Source organism: Camelus ferus, chromosome 6, assembly GCF_009834535.1.
Source record: "Camelus ferus isolate YT-003-E chromosome 6, BCGSAC_Cfer_1.0, whole genome shotgun sequence".
NCBI classification, from domain to species: domain Eukaryota; kingdom Metazoa; phylum Chordata; class Mammalia; order Artiodactyla; family Camelidae; genus Camelus; species Camelus ferus.
Window position 1 is genome coordinate 21,611,242 of NC_045701.1, and position 18,808 is coordinate 21,630,049.

The 18,808-nt window shown below is 34.8% G+C and overlaps 1 protein-coding gene across 9 annotated transcripts in view; it reads left to right on the forward strand.

The window, feature by feature from the left end:
• The window catches only part of TMEM87A (transmembrane protein 87A), a 37,379-nt gene that overhangs the window by 11,583 nt on the left and 6,988 nt on the right, over positions 1 to 18,808 (forward strand). For 6 of the 9 annotated variants that reach the window (XM_014554325.2, XM_032481424.1, XM_032481423.1 and 3 more), the window contains exons 7-15: positions 2,387 to 2,504; positions 6,327 to 6,388; positions 7,197 to 7,380; positions 8,331 to 8,430; positions 11,600 to 11,693; positions 12,479 to 12,550; positions 15,050 to 15,158; positions 16,049 to 16,107; positions 16,870 to 16,973. In XM_014554325.2, coding sequence (XP_014409811.1) covers positions 2,387 to 2,504; positions 6,327 to 6,388; positions 7,197 to 7,380; positions 8,331 to 8,430; positions 11,600 to 11,693; positions 12,479 to 12,550; positions 15,050 to 15,158; positions 16,049 to 16,107; positions 16,870 to 16,973 — 902 coding nt within the window. Of the gene's footprint in view, positions 1 to 2,386; positions 2,505 to 6,326; positions 6,389 to 7,196; positions 7,381 to 8,330; positions 8,431 to 11,599; positions 11,694 to 12,478; positions 12,551 to 13,175; positions 13,245 to 15,049; positions 15,159 to 16,048; positions 16,108 to 16,869; positions 16,974 to 18,808 lie in introns of all 9 variants that reach the window. The other 3 variants (XM_032481421.1, XM_014554327.2, XM_006178856.3) reach the window with 1 other exon arrangement.

The window sequence follows — 18,808 nt, forward strand, 5'->3', positions numbered from 1 at the left end:
TTTCTGGTTTGATTTAAGCAGTAATGTGATATATTTACCATTTTTTTTTTAATTAATAGGTTTTATTTTTTGAAGTGGTTTTAGGTTTACGACAAAATTGAGCAGAAAGCTCAGAGAAGTCCCATATACCACCCCCAACACATGCATACTCACACTTCCCCACCATTAACATCCTACACCCGTGTAGTACATTTGTTAGAATTGGTAAGCCAGCATTGCCACATCATTGTCAACCAAAGCCTATAGTTTACTTCAGGGTTAGTTCTTTGTATTATTCATTCTTTGCATTTTAACAAATGTATAATGAGAGATATATACCATTATAATATAATACAGTTTAACAAATGTATAATGAGAGATATATACCATTATAATATAATACAGTTTAACAAATGTATAATGAGAGATATATACCATTATAATATAATACAGAACAGTTTCATTGCCTTAAAAAATTCCCTATGCCTCACTTATTCATCCCTCCTTATCCCCAAGCCCCTGGCAATCATTGATTTTTTTTTTTTTTTTTACTATCTCCATAGTTTTGCATTTTCCAGAATGTCATATAGTTGGAGTCATATAGAGTCTTTTCAGATTGGTGTCTTTCACTTAGTAATATGCATTTAAGGTTTCTCCATGCCTTCTTGTGGCTTAATAACTCATTTCTTTTTAGTACTGAATAATACTTCATTGTCTGAATGTACCACAGTTTATCCATTCACTTATTAAAAGACACCTATTGAAAGAGCTCATAATAGTATCAGGTAGGATTGATGTGAGGATTAAAGAATGTAATCAATATTACATGTTTAAGCAGAGTGCCTGGCCTATAAATGTTATTTTTACAAGGTCAGAATATCTATATTCCAGAGTTAAGTGTAAACTTTGTCAAATCTTGGAATATGACAATCAGTCCCTTTGAGATTTGTAAGAGGTAATTTTAGGATATGTCAAATTAATAGTAGAGAAACTTATTACACCAAAGTTTTATTGGTTAATGAACAGTTAAGTTCAGGAAAAGTTCAGTTAATTATGGATAAGTAGGACATGATATATCTATAACTTTGAAGCTGTAAAGTTTTCTCACAAACCATTCCTGAATTTTGTCAGAGACTGTCAGGCAGAAATAAATCAATGTATGTTTCAACATGACATTTCTGTTCTTAAGTTACTAAGATAGTCTAGTAAATGTATAGCTGAAGAATCACTTAATCTGCTTTGTTTGACACTTCTAATTTGTATCATGGAATATAATTTTTGAACTCTTGTTTAGACTTTTCTTGGATTGTAGGGTAATTTTAACATTTGAGAAAAGCTGTGGCTCCATAGGAAAATACATAAATGTGCAAAATCTGTTTTTCAATCATTATTATTGAGGGGGTTTCATAAATCAATGAAACTTACCCAGAGGTCTTAGGATAAAAGTTCCTTTTAAGACAGAAAGTAATAAATTGCAAGTCTAAGTAGCAGTACCTCCTTTCAGACATGAGGAAGGAGCAGCCAGTTATTTTCTATGTTCATCTTTTTTGTGTTTCTGTTTTAGTCTTGCTTTTGTGAAGGTCCATAGTCCATCTAGCATGTAAGACAACAAATCCTTTCATGGCTCTTTGCTAGTGCTGTGCTGGCCTTGGAATAGGTAAACAGTTCTAAATATGGAGGATGTTAACTCTTACTTCCTTGACCTGGGGAAACAGTGACTCTTGCTTTCCATATAGATTAACCAAGATTAAATTTTTTGTATAAATGTGAGACCTTATTAGCAGAAATTGTGGTGATCTTGGGAAGAACATCGAACACAGGGAATTAGATTCAGCAGTTGGTGTTTATAATTCTTTGATGTCATCATGGGCAGTTTTTTCAAGTATTTTAAGTTAAATCTCTTTAGTTTGGGATATCTGTGTAAAATATAATCTAGCATCCTAGCATGGCTTAAAGAGATTCAATTCAGTGATTTAAGTTGAGGTTTTCCTTGTTAAAGTTAAACGTGATTTTTGTGTATAACAAGATACAAGATGTCCTGCCTTTCAGTAATTTATAATCTAGCCTACTTTATTGTATGCACTGCAAGCCTATTTTCTTGTGCCTACTGTTTTAAGGAGTAAAAGTGAAAGACTCAACCATGTTTCTGGGTACATTCTGGAACAAAGTTTTTGTTTTGTTTTGTTTTGTTGTTTTTTTGTCAGTGGAGGTACTGAGGATTGAACCCAGGACCTCGTGCATGTCAGTAGAGGTACTGGGGATTGAACCCAGGACCTTGTGCATGCTAAGTATGCACTCTACCACTGAGCTGTACCCCATCCCCTGGAAAACAATTTTCATACTGTATCATTAACCTGTGTTCTTAATTCTTAAGACTGGAAGATTTGATGTTTTCTTTCCTCTCTAGGTAATGCATGATCCATTGAAAACTTGGCAAGATGCACCATACATTTTTATTGTACATGTTGGCATTTCCTTCTCCAAGGAATTATCAAAAGAAAATCCATCACTTAATCTTTTTACCAGTAAGTACATTTCATTTTTTATCATTTGTATTACTGTTATCTAGTAGTGTTGCAAGGTGGGTTGTGTAAAATTGCTTTAAAGGAGGGAATAATTAAGAATGTTGTGAAGTAGAGAAATTGAGGGAGAGAAATTAACATTTTTCTGCATCCAGTATGTACGGGATACAGTCTTGGGCACTTCACATATGCTTTCTTATTATGTATTATAGCTACTAGATTTCATTTTTCTTCATTTGATCCTCCTGCTTTTACAATTTTTGATTAGTATTGTGTTCTCAGTATGCTGAACTAGACTTGTTAAAACTTGATTACCAAGTCAAAACTTGGAAATTTTTAAATTAATTGACTTGGATAATTTTTTTAATGTCTCGGTTTTTCTTGTGTTATCTTTTCCACTATTGCTGCCCAGTTCAGAGAGTCATCACGTCTTATTTGGATTTTTACAGTAATTTACTAATTGGTTTTATTTTCTGTAGTTTCTTTTTTTGTTGTTCCTTCTCCTTTGTGGTTTTCTCCCCTCCCCTGCTTTCTCAGGTAGAATATCGAATAGAAACAATGATGGTAGCCATCCTTATCTTGCTTCTGACTTTATTGGCAGTATTGGCACATTACACCATTAAGTATGATGTTTACTGTAGAGTTTACAAAATATTCTTTATTTGGTTCAGGATATTTCTTTCTATTCTTAGTTTACTAAGAATATTTTCCTCTTTTTTTAATATTAAGAATAATACCTAGTTTTATAGAATGCTTTGATTGTATTGATTAAATTGATCATATAGATTTCCTCATTTAACTTGTTAATGTGATGCATTATATTTAACTGGTTTTCTACACCCATTCTTGAACTTCCAAGATCCCACTTTTGGCCTTGATACACACATAGCTGGATTCTGTTTTTCAGAATTTTGTTTAGAGTTTTTTGTCTGTGTTCAAAGTAAACTTGGCCTATAATTTTCATTTCTCACACATCTCCTATTGGTTTTGGCATCCAGGTTATGCTAGTGTTATACAATGAGTTGGAGAATGTTCCCTGTTTTCATATTCTGTTGAACAGTTTTTGTAAGGATAAGATTATCCATTCTTTGAATGTTTGCTAGAACTCAATTATGATAGTGTTTTGGCCTGATGTTCTTTTTTTCCTAACTGCAAAGATCTTAAACAACTGATTCATTTTCTTTAGTATTTTATTTTTAGTTTTTCTGTTTTTCCTTGAATCGGTTTTTTTTTGCCCCCTGAGAAATTGTCTATTTCATTTAAGATTTCAGATTTATTGGCATAAAATTAGTAATGATATTTCTTTATAGAAAGATCTCTTTTCATTCTTACTATTGCTTTTGTGCCTTCTCTTTTTTACTTTTTAAATCTATCTATAATTCTGTTTTTACTATATTTTTATCCCAATGAACAAGTTTTGGTTTTGTTAATTTTCCTATTTCATTAATTTCTACTTTTGTCTTTATTATTTCTTTCATTTGACTTTTTTTTTCTTTTTTTGGCTTTTAAATTTTTTTTTTTTCAGAGGAGGGAGGTAGTTAGGTTTATTTATTTTTTAACAGTGGTACTGGGGATTGAATCCAGGACTTCATGCATGCTAAGCACATGCTCTACCTCTGAGCTGTATCCTCCCCCTTAAACTTTTGTTTTTTATAGATTCCTGTATTGAATGTTTAATTTCCAATCCAGAGATGGGTCTCACACTTCGTAGTAATAAGGGATATATCAGATCTAGGCAAACCAGATCTGACAGTTTCTGGACCCAAGATATACGTATATCTAAGCCCATGGCTTCCTAAAGAGTAATAGTTTCAAGGAACAGTTGCCAACTTTTACTTTGAACCTCCTTTCTTTGAAAAGGATGGAGGAGAAGTTCTTTTTCACTCCACTTCAGCCTCTTCATGCATCAAATCTGACCCTGGTTCCCCTTTATCTTAGAATCCTACAGTTCAGTGATCCCACAGGAGCTGCACATCCAACTCCTATAGCCTGCTCTGGGGCCCAGAGTCCAGCGTGACTGTGGGTTCAGCCTCATGCACTGTTCTGAGTTGTTGTTCAGTTTTGATATGTGGAGATACTTATCTTGTTTCTGAGTTTATGTCCTTTTTGTTTCCTCTCTTGTTTTTGTTTTGTTTTATCCATCTGTTTGGTGCTAAGATGACACTTCCAAGCATGGACTTAACTACACCACATGAAAGCCCTAGAATTCTCTCTCAAACAGTTTTTATCATCTTTCTTCCCTTCATTAAAATCTTTGCTGTCTCCTTGTTGCCTATAAAATGTCTACATTCTGCAGCAAGGCTTATAAAACTCTACAAATTATCCCAGTTTACCTTTTGCTGCCGTATGTCAAAATGCTACTGTATGGTACTGTGTGCAGTCTCAAGCTTCATGTTCTTTACCTGTATCATACATTTTCACTCTTGTCTTTGTTCTTGTAATATCCTTCACTGGAATGGTTTTTTACTTCATGAAAAATACACACTGATTCTTCTGGGTCTGACTCAGGGAGACAGTTCTCTGTGTTGCTTTCCACCTCTCTCTCCCCTGTAGATGGTAGTCCACTAGATGTCAGAATACATCTTATTCTTGTTTCCAACTCCTGTATTTTCCATAGTGTGTGTCACATGGTAAGTGCTCAGAAAATGTATGTTATATTCTAGCATAAAGCAAGAATTAGCCAACTTTTTCTTAAAGGACCAGATAGTAAATGTTCTCTCTACTACAGCTACCCAGTTCTGCCATTATGGTATAAATGTAGCCATAGATAATATGTAAGTGAGTGGATGTGGCTGTTTTCTAGTAAAACTTTATTTACAAGAAGCGGATGGCCAGAAGAATGTGCTGTATTTTGCTGACCCCTGCCATAGAGTAAACAAAGAATATGGCAAATACTAATGATTTTATTTGCCCTTTGTTAAATTAAGAAGATATAGATTACTAATCAGTTCAGTTATGAAATTTTTGTGACTGCTATTATGGGATGTTCCTTTTCTTCATATAAGTATTGGACCCAATTTACTTTTAATAATGGTGTATCCTTTTTGCCTGATAAAATTTAGTAGGAAATTTTTGTTGAATATGCTTGTCTCTGGAGATAGATATCACTTCTCAGATAAATCCATTTATTTATTCACTGTACCTAAAATTTATCCAAGTAGTTTTATCAATTACAATTTTAAAATAGCCAGAGGTTTGCTTCTGTAGGACAGATCTGTCTTTCAGGTTCTTATTAGTTTCATTTGTTCTTCTTCATTATACACTTTGTTATTATTAAGCATCTTCTGAAAATGATACGTTAATGTAGAAAAGTCACATAAAATTGAAGTAAGTAAAAAAGAAATAAAACAATAGGAAAATATAGGTAAGGAGAGAGAAAAGACAAAGAGGGCATAGAATTCGGGAATGAAGTCCTATACTTTTCAAAACATGTTAGTGATGTGTTGTAAGAAAAAGTAAACATGAAGAATGTTTGAAATTTAGAGGAGATGGAGAACAGTTCTAGTTGGGCAGCTCACCAGGCTTTGTAGGGAAAATGCATTCACCTTAGTCTTTAAAGGACATGAGTATGGGAACAAAGGGCTTTTCCACCTGAGATACTGACTGGAGCAGAGGCATATGGAGGCCTGTGTGGGACACAGCATGAACTATGAGAACATTCATAAATTTCAGAGTGCTTTACAAATGTAATATTCACCAAGATTGAGATGATTAAAGTAAATTACCCAATGGAATCTTCAGTAATATCATCAAACAGATATCAAACAATGTTTTTGTTTGATTTTTGCATCCTTTACATTAATTCTGAGGACTGTGTTTTGGCAGTGACTGTTGAAGTGAAAGGTCCCTATGAATACCTGACACTTGAGGAATATCCATTGATGATTGTAAGTGAACTTATATTCTTTAACCTCAGCATTAAATGAATTTAGCTTGAAAGACTGTTCATGTTTTGTAGCAATATTCTTTTCCAAAGACTTGTTCCTGAGCAGTGCAGAAAATACTGCTTGTAGTTCTGTACTTACTTCTTACTAGAATGATCTTGGGAGTGTCATTGAACCCCTCTGTGCCTCATTTACTCATTTGTAAAGTGAAGAAGTCAATGACTTGTGGAATTTTAGAGTTGGAAAATACCTCAAAGATTGTTTTACCTCTCACATCCTCTCTAGCATCCAAAGTGAGGTACTTCTTACAACCCTCTAGTTTCTGATCCCTCTTAGTGTAACTAAATGATGACGCTTCCTCCTTTTCAGTCTGTGTCTATGTCTGAGAATATCCTTAATCTATTTTCAGATTTCTTTGTGATTTTTTTTCTTTTTTGTTGCACTTTTCTGGTTTTCCCTCTCTTTCGTTTCATTGCCTTCTGATATATCCTAACCCTGCCATGCCTTTTTTCCTCCACAATGTCGTCTTTATTTATATAATTTTAGACTGTGAGCTGAAAAGCTCTTTCAATACGGAAGAGCAGTCTCTCTTGATGACATGTCCTTAGGTAGTCTCCCTCTGCCCAAGAGGAGACAATTTTTTCACATTAGTATTGAACTCCAAAGAAATAAAATTATTTTTATTTTATTTTATTTTTTAATTATTTTTTAAATAGAAAGTATAATAATAGTTAGTTGAGGCTTTATATTGATTCTAATTTAGCTCTTGGCCCTAATCCTTCTTCTTCTCTTTTACCCACTTGGATGACAGTTTTTCATGGTGATGTGTATTGTGTATGTCCTGTTTGGTGTTCTGTGGCTTGCATGGTCTGCTTGCTACTGGAGAGATCTCCTGAGAATTCAGTTTTGGATTGGTGCTGTCATCTTCCTGGGAATGCTTGAGAAAGCTGTCTTCTATGCAGAATTTCAGAATATCCGATACAAAGGAGAATCTGGTATGTAACCAAAAAAATGAGTGATTGGCAGTTAAAACCTATGACCTAAGGTTAGCAGTCATTAAATAGGTGTAATTTTTCAGTTACTTAATTATTAGCATAGCTTAAGCAGAATCACTATGATTGTGACTTTGTTTTTAATCTCAACTTGTGGGTTCAGTGATTTAAGAGTAATTTTACTGTAATATACTCACAAAAGTTACAGTAGTTGTGACCATTTGGGGAAGATTATTACTATCATTGACTGTTGGTTGCCATTGATTTTTGAGTTACTGTTATTACATGCATCTAAGAAAGAAAGTAAATATTGCCAATTTAATTGTAAGATGCCACTGATTATAAGATACACCTTGATTTTAAAGATGGGGTGGCAGGATTTGTATCTATTTGGTAAACAGTAATACCAAGAAAATAGAGTATGTATGGTTTAGTAAGGTGAACAAGCAGTGATAGAAATTGTTCTGTACTGAAGTTTTTTGTGATAGATTGAGTTCTTTCTCATCAGGCCATTTGATTATCAATAATTACTATTGCAAGGTATACTAATTAGATCTTTTCCTGGTCTTTGAAATAGCTTGAATATGAGTTTAAAATCATGTTTGTTCTTTTCTATGTATAGCTCTATTTCATGGTTTTTAAAAATTCAAAGAATATTCTTTATATACTATAAACTGTTTGAGAAGGGTGAGGTATTCTGCTGAGGTTTTAGTGAAATGGAAAGTGGAGAGGGAAAGTAAATTCAGCACACCCGGATTGCTGTCCACATGAGTAAGATCATAAATGGTATCAGCTTATACTTATAAATATTGCAGAAGAGAGATTCTTTTTAAGTAGGACTAACACCATTGCTTACTCTGAATAATGTTAGAAATCTACATTCTGGTTTTAGAATCACACCTTTTCCCAAACCTAGATTATATACTACACTCATTTTTCCTTCTTTCTCACAGTCCAAGGGGCCCTGATCCTTGCAGAGCTTCTTTCGGCAGTTAAACGCTCACTGGCTCGAACCCTGGTCATCATAGTCAGTCTGGGATATGGCATAGTCAAGTAAGTATTAACTTCCTATATGGAAAAGCAAATTAAAGTGCTGATTAAATTGTAACTATATCACAGATTTGCTGTGTAGTTCTGAAAGAGTTGATATAAGAAATAGTTCTGAAATAAGAAAAGGTAGATTTGTAGACTTGTAAAAGTTGAAAAAATGTTAGTGTTAATGTCATTTCACTGCTTAGAATTCAGGGAGCTTCTGCAGGAAAACCTGCAGTGTAGTTAGTGAATGACATTGAAACACAAGATTTCTAGAGTAAACTTATAGTGACTTTACTCTTTTAAAATGTTCTTGCACATCAGGTTTTTTACGGGAAGCGCATTCTCGCTGTAAGTCTGAAAATAATTTTTTTATTCAAAATATTAAATCAGGTGCCTTCTATGTATCAGGCATTATTCTGGGCTCTGGGGATATAGCAAGAAAACAAAAGACGTGGAGTTTACATTTGTGGAGGGGGTGGTGCACAAACAAAAATAAGTGAGTGAAATATCTAACATATCAGTGATAAGTGCTGTGGAGCAGATAAAGCAGAAAAGGTATATAGAGTTCTAGGCAAGGGGAGGAGCTTGCAATTGTTAATAGGTTGGTCAAGAAAGGCTTCATTTAGTGAAGCAAAGATATCACTTGGTGAAGGAACTACACCCAGGGGAATGTACACCCAGGGGAAGCGATGCTAGATGTGGTCAAAGTCTCTTTATTTTAAAGGTAGAGCCAGGGGAATTTGCTGATAGATAAATGTGTGATGTGAAAGAGAAAAGGAATCAAGGGTGATGCCAACTATTTTGATCGAAGCAAGTGGAAGGATGGAATTGACATTTACTGAATTAATATCTTAGGTGGAATAATTTTGGAGTGGGGACAAGAGTTCAATTAGATATCCAAATGAGGGAAGTAAGAGGGAGAGAGATTGGGCAGAGATATAATTATAAGGATGTAGATATTATTTACAAGCCATGAGACTGGATGTAATCATCAAGGAATTGACTATATATATATATATCAAAGGACTGAGCCCTTGAACTATTATGTAGAAGTCAGTGAGATGAAGTAGAATTAGGGCAGAGGAAATTAAGTGACCAGTAAAGTGGGAGGCAAAGCTAAAGACTGTTTCAAGAAGGGAGTGTCAGGTAAGAGGATTGATAAGTGACCACTGGATTTAACTACATGGAGGATATTAGTGACCTTAACATGAATGATTTTGGTAAAGGGGTAGGACAAAAAGCTTGATAAGAGTGTTTAAGAGAGCATAGGGGTTTACCAATGAAGACATACAAATGGCCAATAGGCACATGAAAAAATGCTCAATATTGCTAATTATGCAAATCAGAACTACAGTGACGTATCAGAAGGGCCATCATTAAAAAGTCCACAAATAATAACTACTGGGGAGGATGTGGAGAGAAGGGAACCCTTATACGCTGTTGGTGGGAATGTAGTTTGGTGCACCCGATATGAAAAACAGTATGGAGATTCCTCAAAAAACTGAAAATAGACTTACTGTATGATCCAGCAGTCTTACTCGTGGGCATGTATCTGGAGGAAGCTCTAATTTGAAAAGATAACCCCAATTTGAAAAGATTAACCCCAATGTTCAGAGCAGTACTATTTACAGTAGCCAAGATATGGAAACAACCTAAATGTCCAATGACAGGTGACTGGATAAAGAAATTTTGGTGCGTGCATACACACACACAGGAATACTATGCAGCCATAAAAAAGAATAAAATGCCATTTGTAGCAACATGAATGGACCTGGAGATTGTCATACTAAGAGAAGTAAGCCAGAAAGAGAAAGAAAAATACCATGTGAAATCACTTATATGTGGAATCTAAAAAATCACGCAAATGAACTTATTTACAAAACAGAAGCAGACTCAGAGACATAGAAAACAAATTTATGGTTACCAGTGGGGAAGGGGTGGGAAGGAATAAATTGAGAGTTTGAGATTTGCGGATACTACTATATATAAAACAGATAAACAGTAAATTTCTACTGGATAGCCCAGGGAACTATATTCAATATCTTATAGTAACCTATAATGAAAAAAATACGAAAAGGAATATATGTATGTACATGTATGACCGAAACATTATGCTGTACACCAGAAATTGGCACAATGCTGTAAACTGGCTATACTTCAGTTAAAAAAGAGAATGAGGGGAGAGAAACTGGGGTTAGTCCAGTATAGACAGTTATTTCAAGGAGTTTTACTTTAAGTGGAATTAAAGAAATGGGAGATTGGAATTTTTTAAATTTATTCACTCATTTCAGGGAGTTTTGCTGTAAATGGGATTAGGGGAATGGAGATTTTCACTTTTAAAATTTATCTATTCATTTGACATATTTGCCTCCTGTATGCCAAGACCAACTGTGGGTTTCTAAGATACACCAGTGGGGATATAAGTTCCTGCCCGTTTGCAGTTTTTCTAGTATATAACAAAATACAAGAACAAATATTGCTAAGACTTAGGTAGACGCGATTTAAGGCAGTGCATCTCACACTATAATGTACTAATGAATCACCTGGGGATCTTGTTAAAATGTAGATTCTGATTCAGTAGTATTTTGAATATCAAGGATCTAAAATTTTTCCCCCTTAAAACTGAAGCTACTCAGACTTCATATTTTGGATTTTGAGCTTGATAACATACTATTTATCTAATTTGTTTCAATAAGATTTTGATGATATTAAGGAATTACTAGTTTTTAGATTTGATAATGATATTGTGTTTTTCAAAGTCCGTATCTGTTTAAAAAAATACAGAAATACATACAAATAAAAGGTAAGATGTCGCAGATTTGCTTCAGGATAATATGGGAGGACGGAAGGTGGATGAGGTGTGCATGGGGCAAGATTCATGGCTGTTGGGACTGGATGATGGTTTATAAAGGGTTCATTATACTATTGAATATGTTTCAAAATTCTCTATAATAAAAAGTTTTTTAAAAAATACAGTAACCAGGGAATAGATCTAAAGTTGTAGTATTCACTGTCTTGATTTAAGGCCGTACGTTTGTTTGAGTTTTTTTCTCTCAAGTGAATCAAGTATGTCTGGCTTATCTCTGTTAAGTTGTTGGCCTGTATTAATCAGCAGGAGTTTCTGTTACTTAGCTTGTCTTGGGATTTGTCGCATTTGTACTTAAATATCTCTTTGCTTCCTCTTTAGGCCTCGCCTTGGAGTCACTCTTCACAAGGTTGTAGTAGCAGGAGCCCTTTATCTTTTGTTCTCTGGCATGGAAGGGGTCCTCAGAGTTACTGGGGTCAGTACTGCTTAATCTGAGTTTTTGTGGTTACTTGGGACGTGTTGTTTTGTCTTGAGAAGGTGAAATGAAAATGTCTGTGAACCTCTTTACTATTCCTCTAAGTCACTTTGGGCTCTGGTTTTCAAAATGTATATATAATTTATTTTTTATTTTTAATCTTACTGTTAGAGATTTATAAATTTAACGTGTGATGGGGAATGAATGCTTTCCCACCTGTCCCCAAATTACTACTTATTTACTAGTTCCTCCTCCAGCAGTGGCCTCCATTCTTGTTTAAGTGACAAATATTGTAATCATGCACTTGCTAGTTGGTCAAATTTTTGTTTTAAAGTGACAGTTCTCTTTGCTTAACCAGGACTTGAATTTCAAAGCCTCTTTTAAGATGCAACTAATTACCTTTCATATAATTCTTGAGAATTACATAATTATGCCTTTTGCCAGAGAAGGAAACCAAAGCACGAGATAGAATGATAAAGAAATTTATGTTATAGCTGGATTAATGTGAAGAATTGGGTCTCCCTAGGTCATTCCAGTTACTTTCTTATTTATTTAAAAATTACTCCCTGTAGTAACTTGTTAGATTCAAGGTGGTAAATGCTATAAATGTGACTTTTCTCTCAAACTGGGCTCAGTAAGTTTTGCAACAAATTGTCCCTTAAATGAAACACTTTGTAGATGCAGATTTGGTTTTCAAACCACACTGTCCTCTGTATGTAATTTCTTCAGCCTTTTAGCAACTTTAACCATCTGTCAATTTCATTTTCTTTCTTCTGCTGCTGTAGTATTTTTCTTATCCCTTGGCTTTGATAGTAAACCTGGCCCTCTCAGCAATTGATGCCTGTATTATTTTATGGATATCCTTTCAGTAATGCCCTAGTGATTGGGTAATTAGAGTTATAAAAATAGCGTCTTAAACGCATAGTTTTGGGGACAGATACTTGCCTTACATCTTATTTTGAGGTGAGCTCTTTTTTGTAAAACTGCATTGTATTACAGTTCTAGAAATCAATAATTCTAAAACTGTTAAGAATTCTAGAATATCAATATTAATAGTATATTAATGGTGCAGTAGTTTTAAATGTGAGAAGGGTCTTTTTAGACATATAGCCAAAATCAAAATGGTGGGGACTGATTGGATGGAATGGGCGCTTGTACTATTTTTGGTGTGGTTGCTTCTTAACATGGATCTTAGCCAGAAATTCTGGTGGTTGTCTCTTATTAGTTAGCAGCATGTTTCATTGTATTGAGATTGTAATCAACAATTTGTGTGAAATGCTTACAGCTGTATTCTACGGGATGGTTTGTCAAAAGGGAAGAATGATGTAGGTACCAAATTTTATTCCTTTTTGTTTTCTTTCAGTTCAAATGTAAAACCATTCCGGATGATTATATATGAATGCAGAATCATGTGCTGGTTTCTTCTCTGTGCCTCTCTAGACATCTCTGTTTTTTTCATCACCTCTTTTTCTTTGTCTGCAGGCCCAGACTGATCTTGCTTCCTTGGCCTTTATCCCCTTGGCTTTCCTAGACACTGCCCTGTGCTGGTGGATATCCTTCTCATTGGCTTGTTTAATGGTGGTCCATTTTCTCCCTTTGGAGATGGGTTTCCATTGATCTTTCTGCAAAGGTTGTTTTTTTGTTTTGTTTTGTTTTTTGTTTTTTTTTAACATTAACCAGTTTTGTTAATTACTTCTTAGTCTGGGATTAGAGTATTTTCAGTCTTAACAATCTGAGCCCTCAGGTAAGCAGTTTTTTTATTTTCGATTTTTAACATTGCATCAGAAATTGGTGACTGTTGTCTGAGCACACGATAAAAGCTTCTGGCTTTTCTATTTTTTTAATGAACATTTCACTTTGATTTTGGACTTATCTGTGGAACCCTCTTAGTGTTAGAATCTGGCTGCTCTGCTCCCCGTTTCTTTTGGCCTCTAGGAATTATTAGATGCTTTAAAAATTATGAAAAGATTTTGATTCTTAAAATGTGGGTTCAGGAACTACATAAAGTTGTTTAACTATCTTAAAATTCTATGTAGGTTTAGTAAATTTAAACTTTTTACAGGATGTTTTGTACTCTTGTTCAAAAGCAGACTTAGGATTATCTGAAGGCTTCCACTCTTTGAAATAAATATTGATTTCTTTTCAGGCAAAGTCAACTGGCACATAACAGACACATTTCTATTTGAGTAATCTTTTTCTCCCACTTCTTAAAATTAAATATTGTTTATTAGTGATTTAGCCTGTTGCACGAAAGAGTCAAGTTTTTGGACTTTTATCTTTTGGGTTTTTTTTTTTTAAAAATTGTTTTGGTTTTTGTGTATTTGGTCTTGTGTGCAGTTGTGCAACATTATTGTCTTGATAAACTGTGATGGTTATAGAAAACTGAATGTAAACAAAATTGTAATTTTGTGAATTTGAGTAGATTGTCATATTTCAAAAATCCTTGAAAGTGAAGTGTCCTCAGTCCAAATGGCCAAGCTTTTCTGGATCAGTATCTCTCAAATGTGCTTTGTGAATCTCTAATGTATCGGGAAGAGTGAAGAGAGGGAGGTGGGTCTGGACCATACAATACGAGAATCCATTGAATAGGTAGCAGCTATTTCTCTGGCAAAGCACAGAGCAAGCTCCAGCTCACTTAGTTTCATATCTGCTTATTTTGAAAGTTGGACATGAGAGCAGGTGTCCGCTTTAGTAGTCATCAGTTCCCCTCCTGTCTAAGATGGCAACTTCTGTTTGGGAATAATGTTCTGAAAATGGAGAGTCATTGCTTTTAGAGCCTAACTATCTGTAATTATCCTTTTAATTCAGGATTGATCAGGCAGGCAGCTGATGGCAGTTTTCCTAATATGGCACAAAGGTTCTGAGTGTAGAACTCTGGAAGATTGTAGCCATGAGTGTATTTATGACCCTAGACTGAATTAGCTGGGACCATGAGAACAGAGCCACCTACCTTAAAGGAGGAGAGACGATAATGCTAACTCTTGTTCCCTTTCCTGTTACTCATTTTCATTTCATTGACTTCCATTTTCTTTTTCTTACTCATCTTTGTTTCTCTTGAATGTGTCTTCTTGTCTTTATTTCAATTTCTCTTTAATATTTTTCTCTTTTCTTTTTTCTTCTTATTTTTTCATTCTCATTTTATCCTGGTTCTGTCTTCTCTTCAGAGTGTCATTGAAAATGAAGACTCATTAATCATGTGAGGCTTGGGGTGTTTGTGAGACAGAGAATAAGAGAGCTCTAAGGCCTCTGGGATCCATAGCTTTATCATTATGACCTGAGATCTTCAGAGAAATTTGAGGTTTAATTTACTAGCATATTGTTTTTTCTGAATGTTGATTTCCTTGACCTGCAAACACATATTTATTAGCCTGACTCAAACAATGAAGCTATTAAAACTTCGGAGAAACATTGTAAAACTCTCTTTGTACCGACATTTCACCAACACGCTTATCTTGGCAGTTGCAGGTAAGTTGGGGACTTTTTTTCCTGATGTTTAAAAGTGATCCTTTTAGGCAAAGATTCTTAACCTGAGAGGTCATAGTGAGCTGTCTAAAATTACGTTAAAAAGTTTTGTACTTTTTGTCGTTCTCCAAGAGGTCTGTGGTTCAGAAAAGATTGAGAACCACTAATAGTATAATAGCTCAAAATTAGTTGCACATAATTTCAACTCATAGTATATCCCCATCCTGTCTCCATCCTTTTTCTTGAGAAAGGTTAGTTTGAGTCTCATAGAGCATACAGATTCCTTTTAGAAGACATTAATACTTGCTTATTTGATTTTATTAAATAGCTATAGAATTTTAGATTAGGGTACATTTGCATTATATTCCTTTTATGTATGTCACTGTGTCTGTAAAATACAGACCATAGCCAAAGTGGGCTTATTTGCCTGCTTTTTGGCCCTTGTACCAGGATTAGTGAGATCTGGGCAGTGATTGGAACAGTTTTATTTGTCTTGTAGTCATTTTATCAACCTTTTTTTTTCCCACCTGACCAGCTAAAGAAAAATTAGCACTACTATAGTAAGGATAAAGGAAGGGGGAAAATTATGTTATTGATAATAGAAAAAGCTGTATTTCCAATACTTTTTTTTTCCAATTCCGAGGGTTACTGAAATAGATAGTAAACAAAACTATTCTTTAAGTACAGAATGGTTGAAAAGAGTATATATTGTGGGCCTTGGGTAGAGTAGTTAAGTAAATTTGTATTGAATGAATTTGTTAAAATAACAGATAGAAAGTGATTGTGATGTATAGGGGTTAAGGACGTGTGGATTCCACTTAACCAGAAGTGGAGAATGTAATTGGGGGTGTAAACCAATATTCACACTGACCAGGTTCTTCATTTCCTCTTAGCATCTATTGTGTTTATCATCTGGACAACCATGAAGTTCAGGATAGTGACTTGTCAGTCGGTGAGTTATAAACACATGCATTTTGAACAATACACTGTTTTGTACAGACAGTGATGTTGATAACAGTGGTTTAAGGTCTGCACCTTATAAAAAGTTAAGAGTTAGGTCTCCACTCTGAAGATTAGAATTCACTTCTTCTCTTAAGTATTCTATACTACTGTAGTGCTTGGTATGAGCTTTGTTTTATTTTGTTTAGGAGAGAGGAAGTCTGACTATATATACCAGTAGTTGGAGAGAATTTTATAAGTGATAACCACAGTCTGTCATAACCCAATCTGCCTTAACTAAAAATTCTCAAACAAGAAATCCATAATCCTAAGCATTAAATATGTGTGAATAATGCTAATCTAAGTAGAAGCCATGTCCTCAAGATCTGAGCACAAAGACTGGCCAGTAGCATTTCTTTAGAGGCAATTAAAGCTCTATTTTGGTAAAGCTAAATAAATGAAAATTAGAAAAAAATAACAACCTAATGTTACTTTCTCTTACCTTGTAAAAAATCCCTTCCTTAAAGACTCTCAAAGCCATAATGAAGCACTGACAAGTGCTTTATTCGGTTAGTGCCTTTTCTTTAACAACAGTAAACACTACAAGGGGAAAAATTAAGTTTATTCACTTTGGATCCCCAACACTTGACACAGTGCTTGTGACCACATAACAGGCCCTTAAGTTGAATGAATAAATAATGATTCTTATTCTATGCCAAGAGCTTTGTGAACACAGGGATAATGTATGTAAATGTACTTTTTCCCCTTTTGGTAGGATTGGCGGGAGCTGTGGGTGGATGATGCCATCTGGCGGTTGCTGTTCTCCATGATCCTCTTTGTCATCATGGTTCTCTGGCGACCATCTGCAAATAACCAGAGGTTCCTGGATACTTCTTGTCTGCGCTGCTAACCATTGGATGGCCATGTCATCAGTTTGGGGTGGTTCAGTGGGTGACAGTGTCAGGGCTGTATCATATAATGGAAGTAATTCTCATTGGGTCTATTATTATAGACCCAACGCAATCAGGAGAACTGGGTTTATGTCTCAGCTCTCCTATTAATGCATTGTGCTTTTTGGCATGCTGCTTCTTTTCACCTCTCTGGGCCTTAGTTCCCTCTTCATATAATGAAGGGGAATTGATACCTATTGATAATGAGGTCCCTTTTGGTTCTAACATCTTCTGTTAATATAAGTATTTGTATGGGTAACCTGCACCTCAGTGTTCATAGCTGCACTATTTACAATAGCCAAGACATGGAAACAACCTAAATGTCCATTGACAGATGACTGGATAAAGACATGGTATATTTATACAGTGGGATATTACTTAGCCATTAAAAATAATAGAATAATGCCATTTGCAGCAACGTGGATGGCCCTGGAGAATGTCATTCTAAGTGATAAGCCAGAAAGAGAAAGAAAAATACCATATGATATCACTCGTATGTGGAACCTAAAAAAAAAAAAAAAAAAAAAAAAGACAAATTAACTTAGTTATAAAACTAGAAACAGACTCACAGACAGAAAACAAACTTGTGGTTACTAGGGGAGGTGGGTGGGAAGGGATAAATTGGAAGTTTGAGATTTGCAGATGCTGACTGGTACGTATAAGATAGATAAACAGGTTTATACTGTATAGTACAGGAAACTATATTCAATATCTTGTAGTAGCTTATGGTAAAAAAGAATATGAAAACGAATATATGTATATTCATATATGACTGAAGCATTGTGCTGTACACCAGAAATTGACACATCGTAAACTGACTATCCTTCAATTAAAAAAAAAAGTATTTGTATGGGTAAATAAAGGAGGTAGATAGATTGTGACTGTTAATGAGTCTCACCTATCTAGTGTCCAGAATGAAAGAACAGTTTCTACAGTGGATAGCTCAGCTTTGTAATAACAGAGAGAATAAAATGAAAACTTAAGTGACTGACTTTGGAATAAAAATCTGTATGTGAATTTCTTCTGTCAGTTATTTAGGAATTGGCTATCTTTATTTTGTAATTAGCCATACCTTTGTTTCCCTTTTTTTCCCTCTTGTGCATTTAGACAGTTAAGAACTTATATTATGCAACCACACCCCCAAAGAAGGAAAAGAATGAGATGGTATAACTAAGGGTCTGGTGACCCTCCTTTACATTGATCTGTTGATCATCTACTGTCTTGCAACTTATATCTATACATAAAATTTTCCCCTTTAGTCATTCAAAAAATTTTTGCTTTACCTCTCCTCTTCCTCTCTGTTTTCTTCTAAAACATTGTGTCCCCTCCCTGTAACTCTAGTGTTAACAGCCTGATGTAATGTATCCTTCCACATTTTATTCCTTGTTCAAATATAGAATCTTCTTTACTCCCTGAACAGTGCATTGTGGAAATGCCTTCCAAGATAGCTGGTAAACTCTCCTATTTTCATGTCAGGCATTATATTACATGGTATAGATGTAGTATAGTTAATTAACCTGTTTTCTTATTGTGCACATTTGAACTATTTCCAGTTTGGGTGTTTCAGGGTCCCCAAGACCACCCGTATGTTTAAAAGGACTCATGGGACTCAGCATATAGTTGTACTTAGAGCTAAGGTTTATTATAGCAAAATGGTGAGATCAGCAAGGAAAAAAGACATAGGTAGAGTCTGGAAAAATCCTATATTCTTTCCCTCTGCTAAGGAAGTACAAGTATATTCCTTTTTCACAGCAACAAAAAATG